The sequence below is a fragment of the Rhinolophus hipposideros genome, assembly GCF_964194185.1.
Source record: "Rhinolophus hipposideros genome assembly, chromosome: 18".
Classification (NCBI taxonomy): Eukaryota; Metazoa; Chordata; class Mammalia; order Chiroptera; family Rhinolophidae; genus Rhinolophus; species Rhinolophus hipposideros.
This window is the reverse complement of record NC_138064.1, coordinates 21121690-21140681: the sequence shown is the minus strand read 5'-3', so window position 1 is coordinate 21140681 and position 18992 is coordinate 21121690. Positions and strand designations below refer to the sequence as shown.

Here is an 18992-nt window from a genome sequence, read left to right as displayed (position 1 = left end):
TAGAGCAATAATCAGGACTCAACAGTCAGCTGATGTGCTTTAGTACAACCACACGTAGTGTTCATTCTGATTAGTTGGCGTCTGTACCTACCTCAGTGGTAGTCAATAATATTAGAATAATGAGATTTCCTGAAACCACAGGAGTTACCTGTGAGGGAAAGGAGGAAGGGGAGAAAATGGGGTGGAAAGAAATGAATGATGAAGGACCTTGAATTCCCATTAGGGAGTTTGCAGGTCAGCAGATTTCTTTCATTCATTCATTCATTCATTCATTCATGCAGACATTCCCTAGAGGCAGATAGAAAGCTAGGTAAAAAAATCTAATCAAGAATGAATGATTACTTGAGCCAAGGCAGCATACATTGAAATGGAAAGGAGGGCCCAGATATGAAAGATATTTTTAAGACATCAGTGTACTGGCTTCAGTAACTATATATGGGAAATGGAAGAAACAGAGAAATGAAATAAAATTTGAGGTTTCCATAATGGGTAATGGAGTGTCTTGGATGTAGTCAATAAGAGTTTGTTGAATTGAATGCTAAGAGCAATTTTCTAGTATTTTTCTTGAAAGATGAAAATATGGCAGAATCTCAGATTCTGAGGCATAAGAGAGAGACTCTGGGTCTGATGAATCTCCTGCTACTCAGTGAACTGGCACAGTAGGCTTATTCCACCAATGCACTATCTGTACAGTGGATGTTATGAATTGAGTCATCTCATGAAGTCTATTCTATAGAGGAATTGGGGCTAATGACTCCATCTAAGAAGAGAGGGACCTGCAGATGAATGTGAATTGCTTTGTAGATTGAACTGTACATTACAACTTGCCCTAAGTCTAGGAAAAATATATTAGCGACATATAGTTTTTGTTAGCAGAATAGACTACAAAAGCACTCTGCTTTCTTAGTGGCACACTGTCCAAAATAATACCAATTGCCCAAAAGGGAAGAAAAAAAAACTGTAATAAGAATCTCAGGCTATAGTTAAAAAACAGCAGGAAGATTGTGGTAGGAAAATGAAGTCTAAGTAAGACTTGAAAGCTTATACTGTGAGAATTCTTGTACACATTTATTCCAACTTTTTGATTTATTGTATGATTTTTTTGTGACTGAGTTCTGCCTCTTCACTGGCTAGATAGTTTCTTTAGTAAAGAAGACCTATAATTCAGTGAGTCATTACTGAAATTATGATGACTAGGTACCATGTTTCCCTGAAAATAAGACCTAACCCGACAATCAGCTCTAATGCGTTTTTTGGAGCAAAAATTAATATAAGACCTGGTCTTATTTTACTATAATATAAGACTGGGTCTAATATAATATCTAATATAATCTAATCTATAATATAATATAATATAATGTAATATAATATAATATAATATAATACTGGGTCTTTTATTAATGTTTGCTCCAAAAGACGCATTAGAACTGATTGTCCGGCTAGGTCTTATTTTCTGGGAAACACGGTAGAGAGTCCTGATAATCAAGCAGCTCTTCTAGAATGGCCTGTAGTTCCTTGTGACACAACACAAGAGAGCGCTGGGCTAAGAGTCAGAAGACCAGCCCTCTAGTTTCCCACTGACATATCTGTGAACAAATTCCTGAAGCTCTCTAAGCTTCAAGTTCCTCATCTGTAAAATGGGGACAATAATGGCTTACTCAGTCTATTCCAAAGTGGTTGTGAAGATCAGAGGAAATAATCCTTGAGCAAACCCTCTGTGACTTGTAAAGCTCTGCTAATTTCCCATTTATTACTATAGAACAGGCCTTGTAGGTGGAATAGTTAAAGGATTTACCACCACAATCATGTTAGTGAGAGCAGTGTGGGCTAGGACCATGTAATGTGATAGTGCCATCTCTTTCCCTGGCTGCACAGGCCAGCTAAGACATGCAAGATGTCATCCCCTCTGCGCTGTCCCAGGATATATTACAGCAGTACCTTACTTGCACTTACTTGTAGTCAGAAGTGATCATTTTAAAGCAGACTCTTAGTCCCTTATCATGGATCCAGGAAACTCAAGGAGTATAGTTAAGGGCCAAAATAGCAATTCTTGAATCTCATTAGGGAAAAGATTCAAAGCATCAGCTTTACCTTTGCTGTGCTTCTGTTGGTCTCCTTAAATGTGCACATATAAATTATTACAGCATGGGCAAATTAATGTGCAAATTAATTGAAATTATTCATTGAAAGCAGATATAGTTCTTTATCTGCTTTGATCATCTGTACTCACAATCGGTATTATATTTCCCCCTTTTTTCATTTACCCACTTGAAGGTCAGTTGCTTATTGTTTCTAGTTGAGGCTTATTGTGAGGATGACTCATATACGAGGGAAGACATCCCCATTCTCAGAAAATAATCTGTTTCTTTGAAACCCATTTGAATGAAGAAGTGTGAAAAGGTTTAAGAGTAAATTGTCCATTTTCATTGATAGATGTTCCCCCAACTGACCACTTTCTTTTCTGAGCAGCTAAAACATGGTCTTCATTTGTGTAAAATTCTGTATCAATTTTGTCCCTAAAAGATGTGAATAGCGCTGCTAATCTGTTGATTTTCTTGGCCATGATGAAAGGGAAGCTTATATAGCTTATGATGCATGCTCGAGTGTGCGTGCACACACACACACACATACACACGCACTGTTTATGTATGTATGTGCAGAGGATGATACCCTTGAAACATTTAGGAGAGCTCTTTAAATTATCACATATCAGTTATGCAGCTATACTTGTGATAAATTTGGTTTCATGTGGCTCATTAGAAATGGAGATGCAATAGTTGGAAACTAGCACATATCAACATAGAAATGCATATCAATTTTCTTTATAACTGTTCATTTAACAAGGCTTTCTTAATGTTAGAAGAATATGTCATGATTAGGAAGTTCAAGGTTGAATCGCAAAGAGGATAGTTTAAATTTAAAAAAGGTATTTTACGATGATATTTTAGAAGCCAAATTCATATTTTCAGCTGAGATTCACTTTGCAACTCAAGTCTAGGACTATGAAGGCAAAACCCAACGATTTTGTAACCAGCCCTGAATCAGCATGTCATGGACCATTGTTACGTATGTTTGTGGAAATGAATGGCAGAAATGTGTAAAAATAGAAACATCTTTTTAATTTTAGATTTTGGGACAAGTAGCCAAACTTTGCTTTAGCCTTACCGCTGTGAACTGTTGGACGTTATTGGTTAAATTGAGTTGTATTTGTAAACATACAAGTATCAATTGTACGAAGTGACATTATAGATGAAAAGTTTTTTGTTTAAGCAGAGTGTCTACGCCTCTGATGGAAGGCATCTCACAGTGCTGCTTTACTTCCATTCTCTTAAGGTTTCCTGTCCTCTGGTTTTTGTTATTCTTAATTTAATATCATACTGTGCCATTGAGAATCAAGAATGTTGCAAGAGCATTTATGAAATGTTTCAGACTGCAAAAAAGTAAAAATGCCAAAAATCTCAAAGTCCACGCTCATTAATTTTAGATACCCTATAAATTCAAATGTCACTCAGTTTTAATTTTGCTTTTGCTTTATTACCTTTTAATTACGAAGCAGAAGACATCTGAATTTTCTCACCTAAAAAGGAGGGCAGGGAGAGTTACAAGTATCTATTAACATGGTTGATGTGAAAATGATATGAAATAGTGTATGTCTAAAAGTACTTTGCAGGGGCAGCAGGATGGGTCAGTTGGTTGAGTGCGAGCTCTCAACAACAAGGTTGCCGGTTCAATTCCTGCATGGGATAGTGGGCTGTGTCCCCTGCAACTAAGAGTGAAAACGGTGACTGGACTTGGAGCTGTTGGACCCTGGAGAAACACACTGTATCCCAATATTCCCCAATAAAAATTAAATTTTAAAAAAAGTACTAAAAAAATAAAATAAAAGTACTTTGTAACTATTAAAAACTATGCAAATGATTTTTACTTTAAAATATGGCACTGATATCTTTTTATTTAGAAGCCAATGTCCGAATATCTGTTTATGATACAGAAATCAAAAGAATTTTCTGTTCTTCATTTTTTATTTTTTAAAGACACGCTGCTTCCTAATCAACATGGACATTAAAATTCTTTAAATAATGCTGATAAAATACACACAGTATAATTTTTGAAGATTTATAAAAAGATATGTATTTTTTTGTCACTGAGTCTTAATATCTATCCAGCACTAAAGATGTGATGTGAAATCGCCTGCTACAACTGATGGTTCAACTTAACGGTTTTAATAACGAGCATAATTCTCTTAGAGACCAGCTGAAGTGTTAGAGGTACTCTTGGTGAGGTTATATAGTTCTTCGATGGAAATACTTATTTATATCTTGCTTTATACATTTGGGAAAAAAATAGTAATAACACTTTCAAAATACTGACGAGAAAGCGAATCACAGTAAATATGTTGGATTCTCAAGATAAAGAGGTGTATTATTCTCAGAGTTACAGTATTCTGTGCATAAAAATAGTGCAATTGAGCTATACTATTTTAGTAAGAAACCCATTAATTGCGACTTTAAAAGCTTCCTCTTCTTTTGTTGAACTTTGACAAATTCCAGTAAACTGTGAGGAAAATGTTCTTCCAATTGCTTTTCCTTTGCCGAAATGCCTAGAAGTGAGAGTACCTTTTAGTCAAAAGCAGAAAGTCCCTTAAATTCCTTTCAAGAAGTCCATCCTGTCAGTGCCACTCCAGGAAACACTATGGCTGTTGTTACTTTTGGCTGGAACAAGATTGCAAAAGACTTCATGAAGAGGTGGAAATTGTAATGGGAGTTTTCTGTCATTCTTATAGTTTATGGCTTATTTGTTCCTTTTTTAGTCCATTAAAATTATTTCACCAAGAGGTCTTATCTCTAGAAAGAAATATTTGACAATGAATGATAATACTATGTGATAAGATACTTATATCTAAAATCCAAAAAAAAAATTCTGTAATAGTGATAACAGCAAACAAATTATAGTGACTAGTAAATAGGAAACTATTAATAATTATAATTTGGTGAACTGCTTTCCCACTCACAGATTCCATCCACACCTATTATTTTATTTTGGTGTTCACAATATTCCCGTGCTTTAAGCAAGACTGGTAAATGTGCTCTTTTATAGATAAAATTGTAATAAATATATTAACAAAATTTACTATATATATGTGTATATATATATAACATCTATTTATCTATAATAGATGATCTATATAGATATAGATAATTATAATGAAGATTTACGACACTTGGGAAGTTGATGTGACTTCCTCAAAGACCCACGGTCGAACTGTGGCTGAGCTGAGACTATTTCGTTTCCTTTGTGGCTTGACATAACCTATATCATACACATCCATTTTTCTTGCATTCTAGGTTTCTCCTCTACCAGCCTCTCGTGAACCGACGTGGCCAGCTGAAGGAAGGCTGTCAATCCACATCCCAGCCTTTCAGCCCTTCTTCTGCTTTCCATGATGAGCTCCCCAGTGCAGCCCGGTCAGTCTTATTGCTTTTTAAACCATTTACAAACTTTATATGAAAGATGTTGCTTTGTGTTGCCTTGCACCAAAAATTTAAGTCATGGAAAGACTTTTTTGGTCTGATGATAATTGGGTGATATCGTGAATTTTGAATTTTGTATTCTATAGCTAGTCCTCTCTTACATAACCCAGTTTGCTTTCCAGGCAACTAATTTCATTTGCATTGTTATCTTAGCACTGGGCTTTACTTCTTCTGTTTCTAGTGTAACATTTAGGTTAAGTTTTATGAAGTTGTGAATATTTATTCCACATGATCTGGACACCTAATTCACACTGATAGTCTTTCTGACCTAATACGTGCCTGTGTGCTTCTACATTGTTCTGTGGGCTTTGGAAGTGGGCTTGTGGATTCACTCATCCTTCATCTCTTGACACACAGGAAGGATATTTCTCCTCCCCACCCTTCTTTGCTGTCACTCCTGTTTCCTATGTACATATTTAATTATAATCTCAGCACCTGCTTCCTCTGAATCTAGTGTAACGTGTGGCTCATGCAGCGCTGTGATCCACACAGCCAACACCCATTCCTGCAGGAATAGGGTGACGCTTTTGGAACAAACACAATCTGAGTCTTCAGAATGATGGAGTAAGGCCTGATATCACATGTTTAGCTTAAACAAATGTAAAGAGAATTTTCTGTTTGGATTATTATAGGAGCATATATTTCTCTCTATATATTTAAAACCTTCAGCATATTGATATCCTTGAGTTATCCAACTTCCCAGGTTGAAGCTAATGTAATATTATATTCAGTTTATAAAGGGAAATCTTTTGCCACAATTTGCACTCTATGGAATGCCACACACAGATTAGCTGCTCTGAAATTTCACTGCCTCATCAGCCATTCCCCATATCCCCAACAGGCCACCAGCTTGTATGTTGAACTTGGAACTGAAATTATTGGGGAGCGTAACTATGATTGTTGATTCTAAATGACGTGGAAAAGCTATTCCAGAGTCTTTAGACACAATCATGATTTATACTTGGTATCATCATCTGGATGAGCAGATGAAGAGTTACCTAGGCCACTTATCTTTGAATCCTTATAGCCCAGTGGTTCTCAAACTTTAGCATGCATTAGAATCATTGGGAGAGCTTGTTAAAAACAAACCCTGTCCCATAATTTCGGACTCAGTAGGTCTGAGGTGGAGCCCAATAATGGCAGCATTTACAGGTTGATGCTACTGCTGCCTGGGGACTACATTATGGGAACCACTGGTCTAGCCTGCTCTACCTGACCCTCCCTGCCCCTGCCTACTCCCCATCCCCACAGACAGCCCTATGTGTGAGCTGCATGGCTCATCACAGTTATACTATAGCATTCTTATTCTTTCTATTGAGATGAACTTAAAATCATGTTTGCATTTTATAAATGTTATGTGTATTGCATTTTAAATATATATTATATATATTCATTTATATGTAAATTTATTTCAAAATTGCATAATTTAACAGAGACATTTAATTTAGAACCACCATAGTCAAAAACATTTTTTTTTTTTTCTTGTGGTAGAATGAGTTGGAATCATTAAAAAAAAACACATACTAAAAGCAATAGGAAGAAATTGGCTAAGTACAGAAGTGGCAGGAAAGTTTCTCCATTTCTAGAAGTTATTGTCTAGAATATATATGAGGGTTTGTATTTAATTCTCAAGACTAGAAGTAGACTTTTTATTCAGTGTTTCTATGGTCTTTATTTACCATATTTCTAACACGCATAGATTTAAACTCATTTGTTTTTAATGAGAAACACATAATCCCATTAAAACTATTGTAAGTGTTTAGATTCCCAGTTTAGCCCATCAAGGCCTATTTAAAAGTAACTCACTTGCAGTGAATGAATACAGAAATATTTTGACAACCTTAATTGAAAAAGAGAATCAGTGTAATGTAATAAGAAATATTTTTAAATTCTACTTGCTTAAAGAAAAATGGATCAAATGGCAGAAAGATAAACAAGTGAGAAATTTTATGGTGATTTTTAGTGCAAGCTGTGGGTACCTTAGAGGACTTCTCAGGTAGGTTGGTATTACATATAATTTCATTCTAAAAGTAATGTTTTGGGGGAGGCCTGTGTAAGGTAATATCATTCTTACTTTTCTCATCTTATGTGTGGAACAGAGGGTGGGCATGAGTTTTTTGTTATTGTTGAGGTAATTGCTTAAGATGTAAAGTATATTGGACAAGAAAGCTATAGAAATGGAGTATATACAAGTATGTAAGGAACAGATGGTAAGAAGTGACACTTACTGAACTTTGTAAGGTAAAAGAGAGAATGAAAACAGATGAATCCATGTACCTAACTCCTCCTGAGGGAGAAGAGACATGAGTAAAGGGGTTTTGAGGTTAAATAGGAATCTTACTGTCCACCCAGCATAGGTTGTTAGTCATGTAGAAAGTGAATGTGAATCCATGCTTCATGGTGCATATGGAGAAGGTGGGAATACTATGTATAGCTCAGCTTCTTATACTCAAGATGATAACAACTTGTAGCATTTTTTTTAAAACTCTGTATGTAAATATATTGTAACACATAAGGATGGTCAAATACATTGGACTCCCTTTCAAAAAATAAAGTAAAATAATACCAACTACTTTGATGAATTCTACATATACCTACCTGACAGTGGCTCATAACTAGTAATATTTGACCTCTGAAATCAGCATAACCTGCCCCCTGAGAATATTGACTTTATAATATGAAAATATCCTCTGAGGCTGCTATTTCAATGAGGAAGATCTTGCCAGCCATGATAATGGTTCAGTTGGGAGGAGGGAAAAAGTAGGTAATAAATGATACAACTATGAGGGGGGTTCACTTGACTTTAGAGTCCTTCATTTCCTTATGTGCTTTCTTTCTTATAAACACTTCTGCTCTGTTGAGAAGCATTTCATGAATGAATGAAATCTGAATTGAGGAAAGTCACAGCAAATGGGCCAGGTGGGTGGGAATCTTTTCTTTTCTTTTCTTTTTTTGGTGGGAATCTTTTCTATTTATTGCAAGTACAAATTATGATCAGAGATCTGAAATGCACGTTGCATATATAAAGGCAAATGTTCAACCTCAAACATTAACACTTTATTTTGTTATTAGTCCGTATCTTATGGAACCACGTGAATTCTACTGTTGAGAAAGAACCTAATGGTTTGACTTAGAAAAAGTGTTTTTACATCTCTTTTTTTTAAAATCTAAAAAGAGAATTAAATTGGTCTTATGCAATTGCCATCCATTTATTTTGCTATTGTTCCACAAAAGACTCTAAGGAGTTGTGCACCAGAAAAACAGACTCACTCCATTTATTACAGAAATTCTTTAATAGTCAGTTTCTTGGACAGAGTAATTATGTTTGTCTTGAAAATTGGTCCTGAGATAGTGTGAATTCTTACTTTCCCCAAGCATTGACACCATTCTCATAAAAGTTCTTCAACCATATTCAAATATAGTTGATATCAAGTACTAAATACCACTGTCTTGATCATGCATTCAATCAAACAATAAGTGTTGATTTTTGAGTATAGAATCACTGGTTTTTATTTTAGTCTTGCTGCCTTGATAATGTTCTAAGTTAGGGTACTGGGTATTGCTTTTTTGGCACTGAGGAACCTGAATGGAGGGACGACAATCTGGATAAGATTGACAGCTAGCTGCTCCTGTTGAGATCATCATTCATTCAAAACTTAGTAAGCCTCTATTTTGTGCCAGGCAGTGTTATTCTGTAAGAATATAAAGAGTACTAAAACAGGGTTTCTACCCTTACAACACCCTTTCCTGGGAGAGACAGAAGTGTAAATAGTTTTGGTCCAGTCAATGTACTAAGTATTTTTAGAAATATATGAGCAGAAGTTAATTTCTTCTCTATGCAGTATGGATGCCATTTCTCTAGTAATTTAATTTTTTCAGGATTACCAGGTCTCACAAGGAAAGATTTTAGGGCTCATCTAATCTGAAGTTTTCCAAATATATCCAATAATAAAAACCACTTGAGGCTCTTGTTAAAAATATAGGTTCTCAGACCCTTCCCCTAACGAGACTTATGCTATAGTTACCTGGAGGGGACTACGAGATGACATACAGCATAGCGCTCTTCACTGTGACTTGGCAGAATGCAGAGTTGCTCTTAAATCTCTCTAACAAATACTAGTGTTTCTTATTTGGGGACTGTAGGTAAACAAAAAGTGCATCATTAAATCCTATCTCAATATAAGTATTTTCTCCTGTGAGCTAAGATATAATTCAGTTATTTTGCTTTCTGATAAATAAAAAGCCACTGCTGTTGAAACCTAAGGAAGTAATAATTTGTGGAGAAATTCTAGTGGCTTATATGTATTGTCTGCTACCTAAGCCATCCCATTTTTCTGTGGAGGTGAACCAAAGAGATTCTTATAGCTAGAGTAATTCCCCCTCCACCTCAAAACAAGTTTCTATTTTAACTCAGATTAGATTTATAGTATGATACCACGATTATAGAAAACGTGATTTGAGCCTGGACATTTTTAAGAGTAAACAAACTAGGCTGCATCAACCCTAGAATGATTCCAGTATGACTTTTAATTTTGATTAATCTTATTTATATAATGTAATTTTGATAGAAATGTACCCAGAGGAATTTTCCAAGCATAGAACACAAGGTACATAACGCTCCCTGGAATTATGCAGTGGTATAGCTTTGTACGCTTCTAGGTGATTCTGAATGGTGGAGTTGCTGTAGCAGTTATTGCAAAGTACTATAACATTAGTTTTCAAAATCCATTGCATAAAACTAGCTAATTTCTCTTTTCTTCTCATGATGGGGAACACATAACAACTATTCCACCCATATGGAGTGAGAGGACCAAGTTACTTATATAAGCTAAAGGTTTGTGGCACAATCTTGTATTCTATTCGTTTTCTTTTCTCATTGGCAAATCTAGGCAAAAATTACTTAGGCAAAAAAAGAGTTTTCCCTTCATGCCTCTGTTTTGCTAAAACAGCTGAATTCTTTTATAGAAATGTAGAGTACATTTAGCTAATGATCAAAAAGTTCTTTGAAATATAAAATTGTTATGGAAATGCTAAGTACTATAAACAATTTGAGGGCAAGCATTAATAAAAGCGTTTCTGCAAGCATTTTTAAAGAGGACTAATAAAAGCTTCACAGTTCAATTAATACAGCACAACATTGGGTTTTCTAGACACATATGGGGCCCAGAAGGCCTGCCCCTGTTTTTAAAATTTACGAACTCTTTAATGATTCACCACGTTTACTCTAGTGCATTACCCACTGTGGTGCCATTTAGTCATTAAGGCGGAAACTAAAACCAGGACAAATCTACAAACAAATATAATCTCCAAGTGGGGAGTTTTTCTTCAGTTTGTTCACAATATGTCACCATAAAAAATGAATAGCAAATGAAACAAAGCCATAGGACAAATCAAGTAGGTTATGGCTTCCCCAGATGAGTCTGATCAGTTGGCTTTTTAATGAAATACAGGTCAAATCTCATTATGATAAGCTCTATGTAACTAAAATATGTTCAGGTTCCTGGTTAATTATCTATTTCAAGTGGTGTTCAAGAAAAAATTCTAAGATAATCAAGTAAATTAATCCCTTGAACTTTTTTGTAACAGAATTTGATCACAACATATACGGGAAACGCTGAGTAGTAAATGTATTAAATATTGTTTTAGATTTTTTTTTTTTACTATTACAATTTCACAGTTAAATGATTCATTCTTTTTCTGTTGCTAAGTCTAAACTTCTCAATCTGATAGTCAAGTTTGAAACATAAACCAGAGAGAGCGTTTTATTCATTCTCCAATTCCTGAGTGACAGTGCTTTGAAAATGAAGCACAAACCTTTCCCCAAAATGTCCAGTTTAAATTTATTCTGCACATTTATTTTTTCTCAACTTTGCTTTTCACAGTGAATTTTGGTGGGTAATTATATATTTCTTATTGTGTTCATTATTGTAACACTACCCAAACCCCTATAATGTAGTTCAAACAGAAAAGGTTATTTCTCATTCACATAAAGACTAAAAAGATTTTCCTGAGTGCTGGACTGTTTTTAACTAGTGGTAGGTATTTCAGGGCCCCAGACAGCTTGTAACGTGTGGCTTGTACTTCTTCAATTCTTCAGTAATGGATTCTAAGATCAATGTGCATCTCTCACAAGCTGATAGAAGGGAAATGGAAGAAGTGGATTGTGTGTTTGGGAAGTTTCCAAAGGCACATTGCTTCTGTTCACAGTTTATTGGGTAGAATTTAGACACATAGTCACACCTAATTACCAAGGAGGCTGGGAAATGTAGTCCAGCAGTAGTCCAAGAAGAGATGGCAACAGGTTTGGGGATAGCTGGCCAGTCCCTACAGTGTTTGTCTTAAACATTTACCCCTGGGAGTACAAACATGGTATGGCTTATGAAAAGTAGAGTATTTTATAGTGTATTCTTGAGTAGGCCAATTTTTAAAGAGTTAAGTAAGGTTCCTTTAACGAGAGAGCTGCTTAAAAGCCTTTCTTTATAAATCATGCTAAATACTGAAGCAGGGTAGATGTTAGGAAATTCAAACTCTTGATAGTGAGAACACTCCAGAAAATGAGAATAATATGCGTCATGTACAATATTAAGTGTCCTTAATTAGTGTATAAGAGTCATGTCAGTGACAGCTGAAGACTGTCTGAAAAAAAAGATCATATCAGTTTATCTGAAATTATAGCTGCATATAAGCTGAGGAAGAAGTCACTTAATATTCACAATTCTTATGGTTGCTCTTTATTAAATATTGGTATCATATTTTTAAACACCCTCATAGTTATACTTATTACAATGAAAAATGTATGCCAAGTATACAATAGTTGATAAATACTTGTTTTATGTGCACCTTTTCATGAACACAATTCTAAAACAATGCTAGGCTTTATTTTCTGAAGGTCCATGAGCAAAATTTTGGTAATTGCAAAACACACATGGACACCATTTTGTTTGTAGCATTCTGTCAGATCTTTATAGAATTTTTTTTCTCTGTATACTTTAAAATTTGGTTGTAAGAGTACCAAAACTTTATGTATATATACATACATATATATATATATATATATATATATATATACACATACATATATGTATATAGGTTGTGTGGTGTGTGCCTGTTTTTGTGTTTGTGTTGCAATACTGTATTAACTCTGAGAAAATACAGAGGTATGTAGGGCCATATCCTCCACTAAAAAACACTCATATACTTTACTTTCTGTATTTTTCTCTTTATTTCTTCATTTTTATGCCATCTTTTGAGATTGTCAATGTATAGCAGTCTTCTCCATTTATAATTTATTGCCACCTATTTGTTGTAGGGTTAGAAAACAAAGAACTATGTTAAATAAACTTATTGATAAGTTCTGTAATTTCTGAGGAAATGCACAAATGTCTCTTTTATGAGTAAAATACATGTTTGGTTTTCTTATATATCGTAATTATATTTGAACTGTCTCCTGACACCTCTTATTTTCTTGGTTCTGTCTTTACTATACAGATTTACAAAATTCTGAGTTTTTATAATAGGTGAGGTATTACCATGGTTTTGATTTTGCCATGCGTATCCTCACAAATTACGATTGATAAGTTTTATCCATGCATCTCCATGTGTTGATTTGTGTTGTTTCGGAGTCTATGTCAACATACAGAAAATGAAATATCTGAGATGGTCTGTGAAATTGTTTAAAGTCTTTTTTTTCATGAGAACTTTCTGGTATTTGATTCCATAAGCCTCTTTCCTCTTGTGATAGATGGCTGCTCCTTAGGTAGCCCTGCATAATTAACCTTTTCTCCCCAGACTCTTCACTTCCAAGATGACTTTCTCTTCATATTGATATTAAAGTTCACTGGCAACTAGCCAGGTGGGGAATTTCCTTTGCAGTTCTATTTGCCCTAAGAATTCCACCCTGTTTGTAATTATGTGAGTCCTGAGAGAGGGCAGATAATCATAGTGGCATATATATAGGCATGCGTCTTTAACTTTCACTCTTAGAGGAAATTGTTCTTCAGAAAGCAATGCTTAAATGACATATGAGCAAATTATTCATAAGAAAAACTAGTTACAGGGTTTGGATGCTGGGAATGTATGCATGGTTAATAAAAACTGGTGACGTCTTCCGGGTTTATGTTTACTGGAAAGACTATTTGATTATCTCACCTGTGTTTTTCAGTTCTTGAGATTTCAAATGTTTTCTGGAGAGCTAAGACTGCTATACAGATGGGCAAAGCCAGAGCTTTATTCCGAACCCCTCTTTTAAAAATCTCTATCTGAAAGGAAAAAAATATATCAAATCACTGTACTTACTTGTTTGGTTTGTCACTGGATCCCAAATGTCTGCCTTATGTGTTCAAAGACATGGGCGTTTTGGGAATGTTACTGTCAGTCGAGGTATACTGTCCGTTGAAATAAATTATTAACCCTTTGATTGTGAGAAGGTTCTTCTTGAAATCCATTCTCCTCTCATCATATATTGTATTAAAAGAAATAGTATAATTAGAGATTATCAACTACTTTAAGAAAATAAAAGCACATAGCTGTGAAACTTCTTTGGGGGTGTTTATGTTATTTTTTAATGTATCTGTATCTTTGTGCCTCTTATATAGTGCTTCATTTTTGAATGAAGAGGAATGGAACGTATCTTATTTTGGCTCTATGTTTAAGATGAAATAATAAGTTGGAAAAAAAACAGATTTTAAAGGTAATAATATATCAGTGAAAAGACCTAGAAATTAGCAGGAAAAGTCAGGAAACCAATTTTAGAAAGAGGAAAAATAATGCATAGCATAACTTGTGTTAGGCAATGTGTGCTATTGAATCTCTGAATTTCAATAAAGTATGTCAAAGTAGAGTTCATCTTCCCTTCTGTTGGGAGAACAGATAATCCGCCTACCCATCTGCCTTCCTACCTTTCTTAGTTTTCTTTCTTTCTTTCACTTCTATCCTGCCTAAGTCCAAAAAGGATTTGGGATCTATATAATAAGTTCAAAAAGGAGGAAATGGAGAGGAAAGGAAATAAAGGAAGAGAAAGTTGAATGAAGTAAACACCTTTTGCACATACACTCAAGTTCTATAAAGTTGCTAGAAGAGGAATAGATTTGTCCCTGAGCTTCCTAATAGCAAGTCTGTTTTCTATGATGTGATTAATCTTCCTTCAGGCAAAACTTGATCAAGTCACTGCCATGTTTAAGAAATGTCAGTGGCTTTTCATCGCCTCTACCTGAGGTACACAAGGATCCCATACCCTTTTCAGGTCTGTCTTTCTTTTGCTCCTCAATGAACCCTGAACCCTGTTTGGTCACTACATTTATTAATAGCTGCATGCTTTCCCCGGGTCCTGCTTTCCTGCCTGCAGGCTTGAATACATCTTTCTCACAGCTGAGAGTGTCCTCTTCCTACCATCAATCCCCTCCCCCCTCCCTTAATTCCCACATCCTACCGACCCTTTCCCACAGTTCTTGGGACATTTCTTTACTTATCATCAAGACCTGACTTCAATTCCAGTCTTTTGTGAAGCTTTCCTGGGTGACCCCGGGCTTCTTTGACATCTCTTACCTCTGTTGACTATAAAACTTATCTCTTAGTGCTGGGGTTTGTCTTAGTAATATACTAGCTTTTTGAGAGTAAGGAACAGCTTCCTAAGATTCTTCTCTTTTTTTTTCTTTTGTTTTGTATAAAGTAAAACAATTGGGTACTTTACTTAAGGTTGCTTGCTTACTTACCTAATTCACTGCCTAGCACATTAAAGGAGTCAAATAAATGAAGGGGAAAACAGATGCTGAGGAGGCTGATGACAATGGTGCTATCATTGGAGGGTGGGGAGAAGGTAGAAAATGTTGAGCAAAACCAAGCTGTTTCATCTCTGGTAAATCATGTTCCTCCCCATTTGTTTTTGCTCATTTACTCATTTGTTGACTTTCTGTTCTTTTCACTTCTTCTGAATGATAGTTTTGAGATGTTCTTTTACCTCTATTTACTGCTACCCACTGAAATGCTTTTTTGTTTCTTTTTCTCTTTCTAGAGTGGCTTCCCTATTCCTTGAACAATTAGCATTGCTGTAGGGCTGTTATTGTTTGCAAGACTTGGGGCCACATGCTGAGTTCCCTAACTGTGGAGAAGTCTTTAAATTTGGAACTCCTTTAGCTAGCAGAATGGTGAAGAAGCATCTCTACCAGCCTTTTTACTTTTAGTAACTTGGAATTCTCCCTGTTCTAACACTTATAAGCTATCTCCCTCCCCATAAAAATTACATGGTGTAGTTGAGAATAGAGGAATGGGTAAAATGGCTATGAATTGTGGTTAAGTGGGAAATTGTTTTAAGTTAGTATAGAATTCATTAGTCCAACATCCTTTAAACTCTTAAAAATTAATGTATTTTTGCAACCTGGCAGTACTATTAACATGGCGGTCTTATGAACAGTAACTTTTTTTTTTTTTTGGAAGGAGAACAGGACTTTATTGAGGAACAGTGTGTACTTCCAGGACTTTTTTCCAAGTCAAGTTGTTGTCCTTTCAATCTTAGTTGTGGAGGGTGTCGTTCAGCTTCAAGTTGTTGTCCTTTCAGTCTTTGTGGAGGGCGCAGCTCAGCTCCAGGCCCAGTTCCCCTTGCTAGTTGCAGGGGGTGCAGCCCACCATCCCTTGCCGGTGTCGAACCAGCAACCTTGTGGTTGAGAGGATGCACTCCAACCAACTGAGCCATCTGGGAGCTCAGCAGCAGCTCAGCTCAAAGTGCTGGCTTCAATCTTAGTTGCAGGGGGCGCCGCCCACCATCCCTTGCGGGACTCGAACTGGCAACCTTGTGGTTGAGAGCCCACTGGCCCATGTGGGAATCAAATTGGCAGCCTTCGGAGTTAGGAGCATGGAGCTCTAACCGCCTGAGCCACTGGGCCGGCCCAACAGTAACTTTTATATACTATGTTTCTAAGGACCTTCAATAAAATATGTATAAAAAGCCTGGTTTAAAATTCATGACTTTTCAATCTACACATGTTTTCAATTCCTCTTATTTAAAATGATGAGCTTATAAACACTGCAATACAATCGTTGAAGTCTTCTGAAAGATTAAATTGGGATCTTAAACTTTCTGTGTCTTTCCATTAGAGATGTGCTTTCGGATTTATTATTTCAGAGTGTTGCAGTGTAATGTTTGATAGACAGGTGATCTCCTACTTTGCATGTCTAGTCAACTGGGGTTCCTTTCTCACTTGCCCAAGAAGTTCATTTTTCTAAAGATCATGGAAAGAACAGATGTGGAACAAGCAACCACTGCATGTCTTTCACACAAAACTCTCTGGGGAACCTCTTTGGGTAGGCTTTTGTTTGGCACACACATAACAAGTATGTCTTTACCCTGAATGATGCAATAGTCCAGACTCCTGTGGGCTAACATCCACTGACAATACCGCCATAACCCATTAGTTGATTGCAAGCTCTCTGAATCCATAGGGATTTGCCCCAGTCTAAATGAGTGACTAACTCTTAAACTACAAAGTAAACCTGACATCCTTGGGGACCAGGGACATGTTAAGCTTGGATTGTTTATTTGGCTTGTTATAACTGTAGGATCATTAAGGAAATGTTTACATTCTCTTGTGATTGTACGTTTTCAACCAATATATGAGGTGAAGGGATTTGATCTTTATGCTTTTGCTTTCCTTATATTCCTTATTATTCTCTATCCCCCACCCCTATGGAAAAAAAGTTCACACTTAGGAGGTCTAAATAAACCCATATGTTTTGCTTTGGATACTTTGTTACCTTATCTGTCGGATTTAAACCTAAGCTCTGGAAACAAGTGTTATCTGTCATCTATCTATTGTTCACTAAATCTCCTTTTGTTCCAGTTTCCTTATTTGGAAAATATGTCATGAATTTGTTGTATCAGGACATAAAAGGTATAATTGTAAAACAAGATAATAAAGGATCTAGTATTCATTTATAATTATTATACATAACTGTATTTCTTTTCTTAACTGTAACCTGTAATTATCTTTTTGTGAATATCACTGTAAACTCTGAGGTCGGTAGGTCTTTCCACACTGATGAGAAAGATGATCATTTCCAGGTTCTATCCCAATTTCCAGTTTTGTCTCTGTCTCAGATTGTTCAGTTTTGAGCCAATGGAACCATTCCTTTCCTCTTATTATATGCCAGCTCTCCACTTTACCCCACCCCATAGGGAGTGACTTTCTTGACTTGCTTTATATATATAAACTGTTTTGGGTGTTTTTGTACTCTTTGCCGTGCCAGCTTTTCTTGGGAGCCCCACCACCTTGCTCTCTAGACAGTTGCTATGATATATTGATGACACATTGTTAATGAAAATATTGGCCCTGAGTATCTTTCTGGACCTTATACTAACAACATTGTTTTGTCATTTTTGTAAAATGATTTTTTTTTTTGTCAAATCAGATAACATTGGCACGTGTGAGGGATTTAGCATTTTTACAGTTTCTATCCCATGGCCCTAGAAGAGGTTATATTTGGTACCCAGGTTTAGATCAAAGAGTTGTAGAACTCTTGGGCTCTATAATCTGTAGCAGGCAGCAGTTACATAGAAAGAGTAAGAGTACCTGAAATAGTCAGGGGATCTCTGTTAGAAATCCAGTTTTGCCCTGACTAACTTGGAGTTTTGGAAAAGTTACTCTACCTCTCTGGATACCAGTTTCCTATCTTGTATTAGTTTCCTGTGGCTGGTGAAACAAATTACCACAAACTTGATGGCTAAAAACAACAGAAATGTATTCTCTCACTGTTCTGGAGGCCAGAAGTCCAAAATCAGTTTCATTGGGCACAAATCAAGGAGTCAGCAGGGCGGTACTCCCTCCAGAGGTGTCCGGGAAGAATCTGTTCCTGCCCTCTTCCAGCTTCTGGTGCTGCCAGCACGCCTTAGTTGGAGGTGGCATCACTCCATTATCTGCCTCTGTGGCCACATGACCTTCTCCTTTTCCGTCTGGGTCATATCTCCCTCTGCCTCGCTTTTATAAGAGACATGCGATGACATTTAGGGCCCACCTGGAAAGCCCGGGATAACCTCTCCATCTCAAGTTTTTTAAGCACATCAGCAAAGTCTTTTTTATCCCATATGAGGTCCCGTTCACAGGTTTCAGGGATAAGGATGTGGATATCTTTGGGGACGGAGGTCATTATTCAGTCTACCAAACACCTGAAATAATTTCTGTCATCCTGCTGGCTTGTAATTTCTATTCGCCATTTGCTCATTCATCACCCAGTAACCACACTTTTATTTCATGCCCTCTATATGCCAGCCGCTGTAGTAGGTCTGAGGAATAACACATATAATAAAGGCATGGCCAGTGCTTTCGATAAGGCCATCATGTTGTCCACGTAACATACAGAAGAAATGCGGAGATAAAGGTCAGAGAGATGACTGATCCAGACTGTAACGCTAACTCTTTGTATGTCTCCTTTTGCATGATTCCAGAGCAGGAGCCACCATGGTTCCTCAGTGCT

At 36.3% G+C, this 18992-nt stretch overlaps 1 protein-coding gene across 10 annotated transcripts in view; it reads left to right on the top strand.

Moving 5' to 3' along the window:
- Positions 1 to 18992, top strand: part of HDAC9 (histone deacetylase 9) — an 857167-nt gene that overhangs the window by 66620 nt on the left and 771555 nt on the right. For all 10 annotated transcript variants that reach the window (XR_013995394.1, XM_081080282.1, XM_081080306.1 and 7 more), the window contains exon 2: positions 5346 to 5465. Coding sequence is in view for 9 of the 10 variants with exons in the window: in XM_081080282.1 (XP_080936408.1) it covers positions 5441 to 5465 (25 nt within the window). In the remaining variant the exon portion in view is untranslated. The remainder of the gene's footprint in view (positions 1 to 5345; positions 5466 to 18992) is intronic.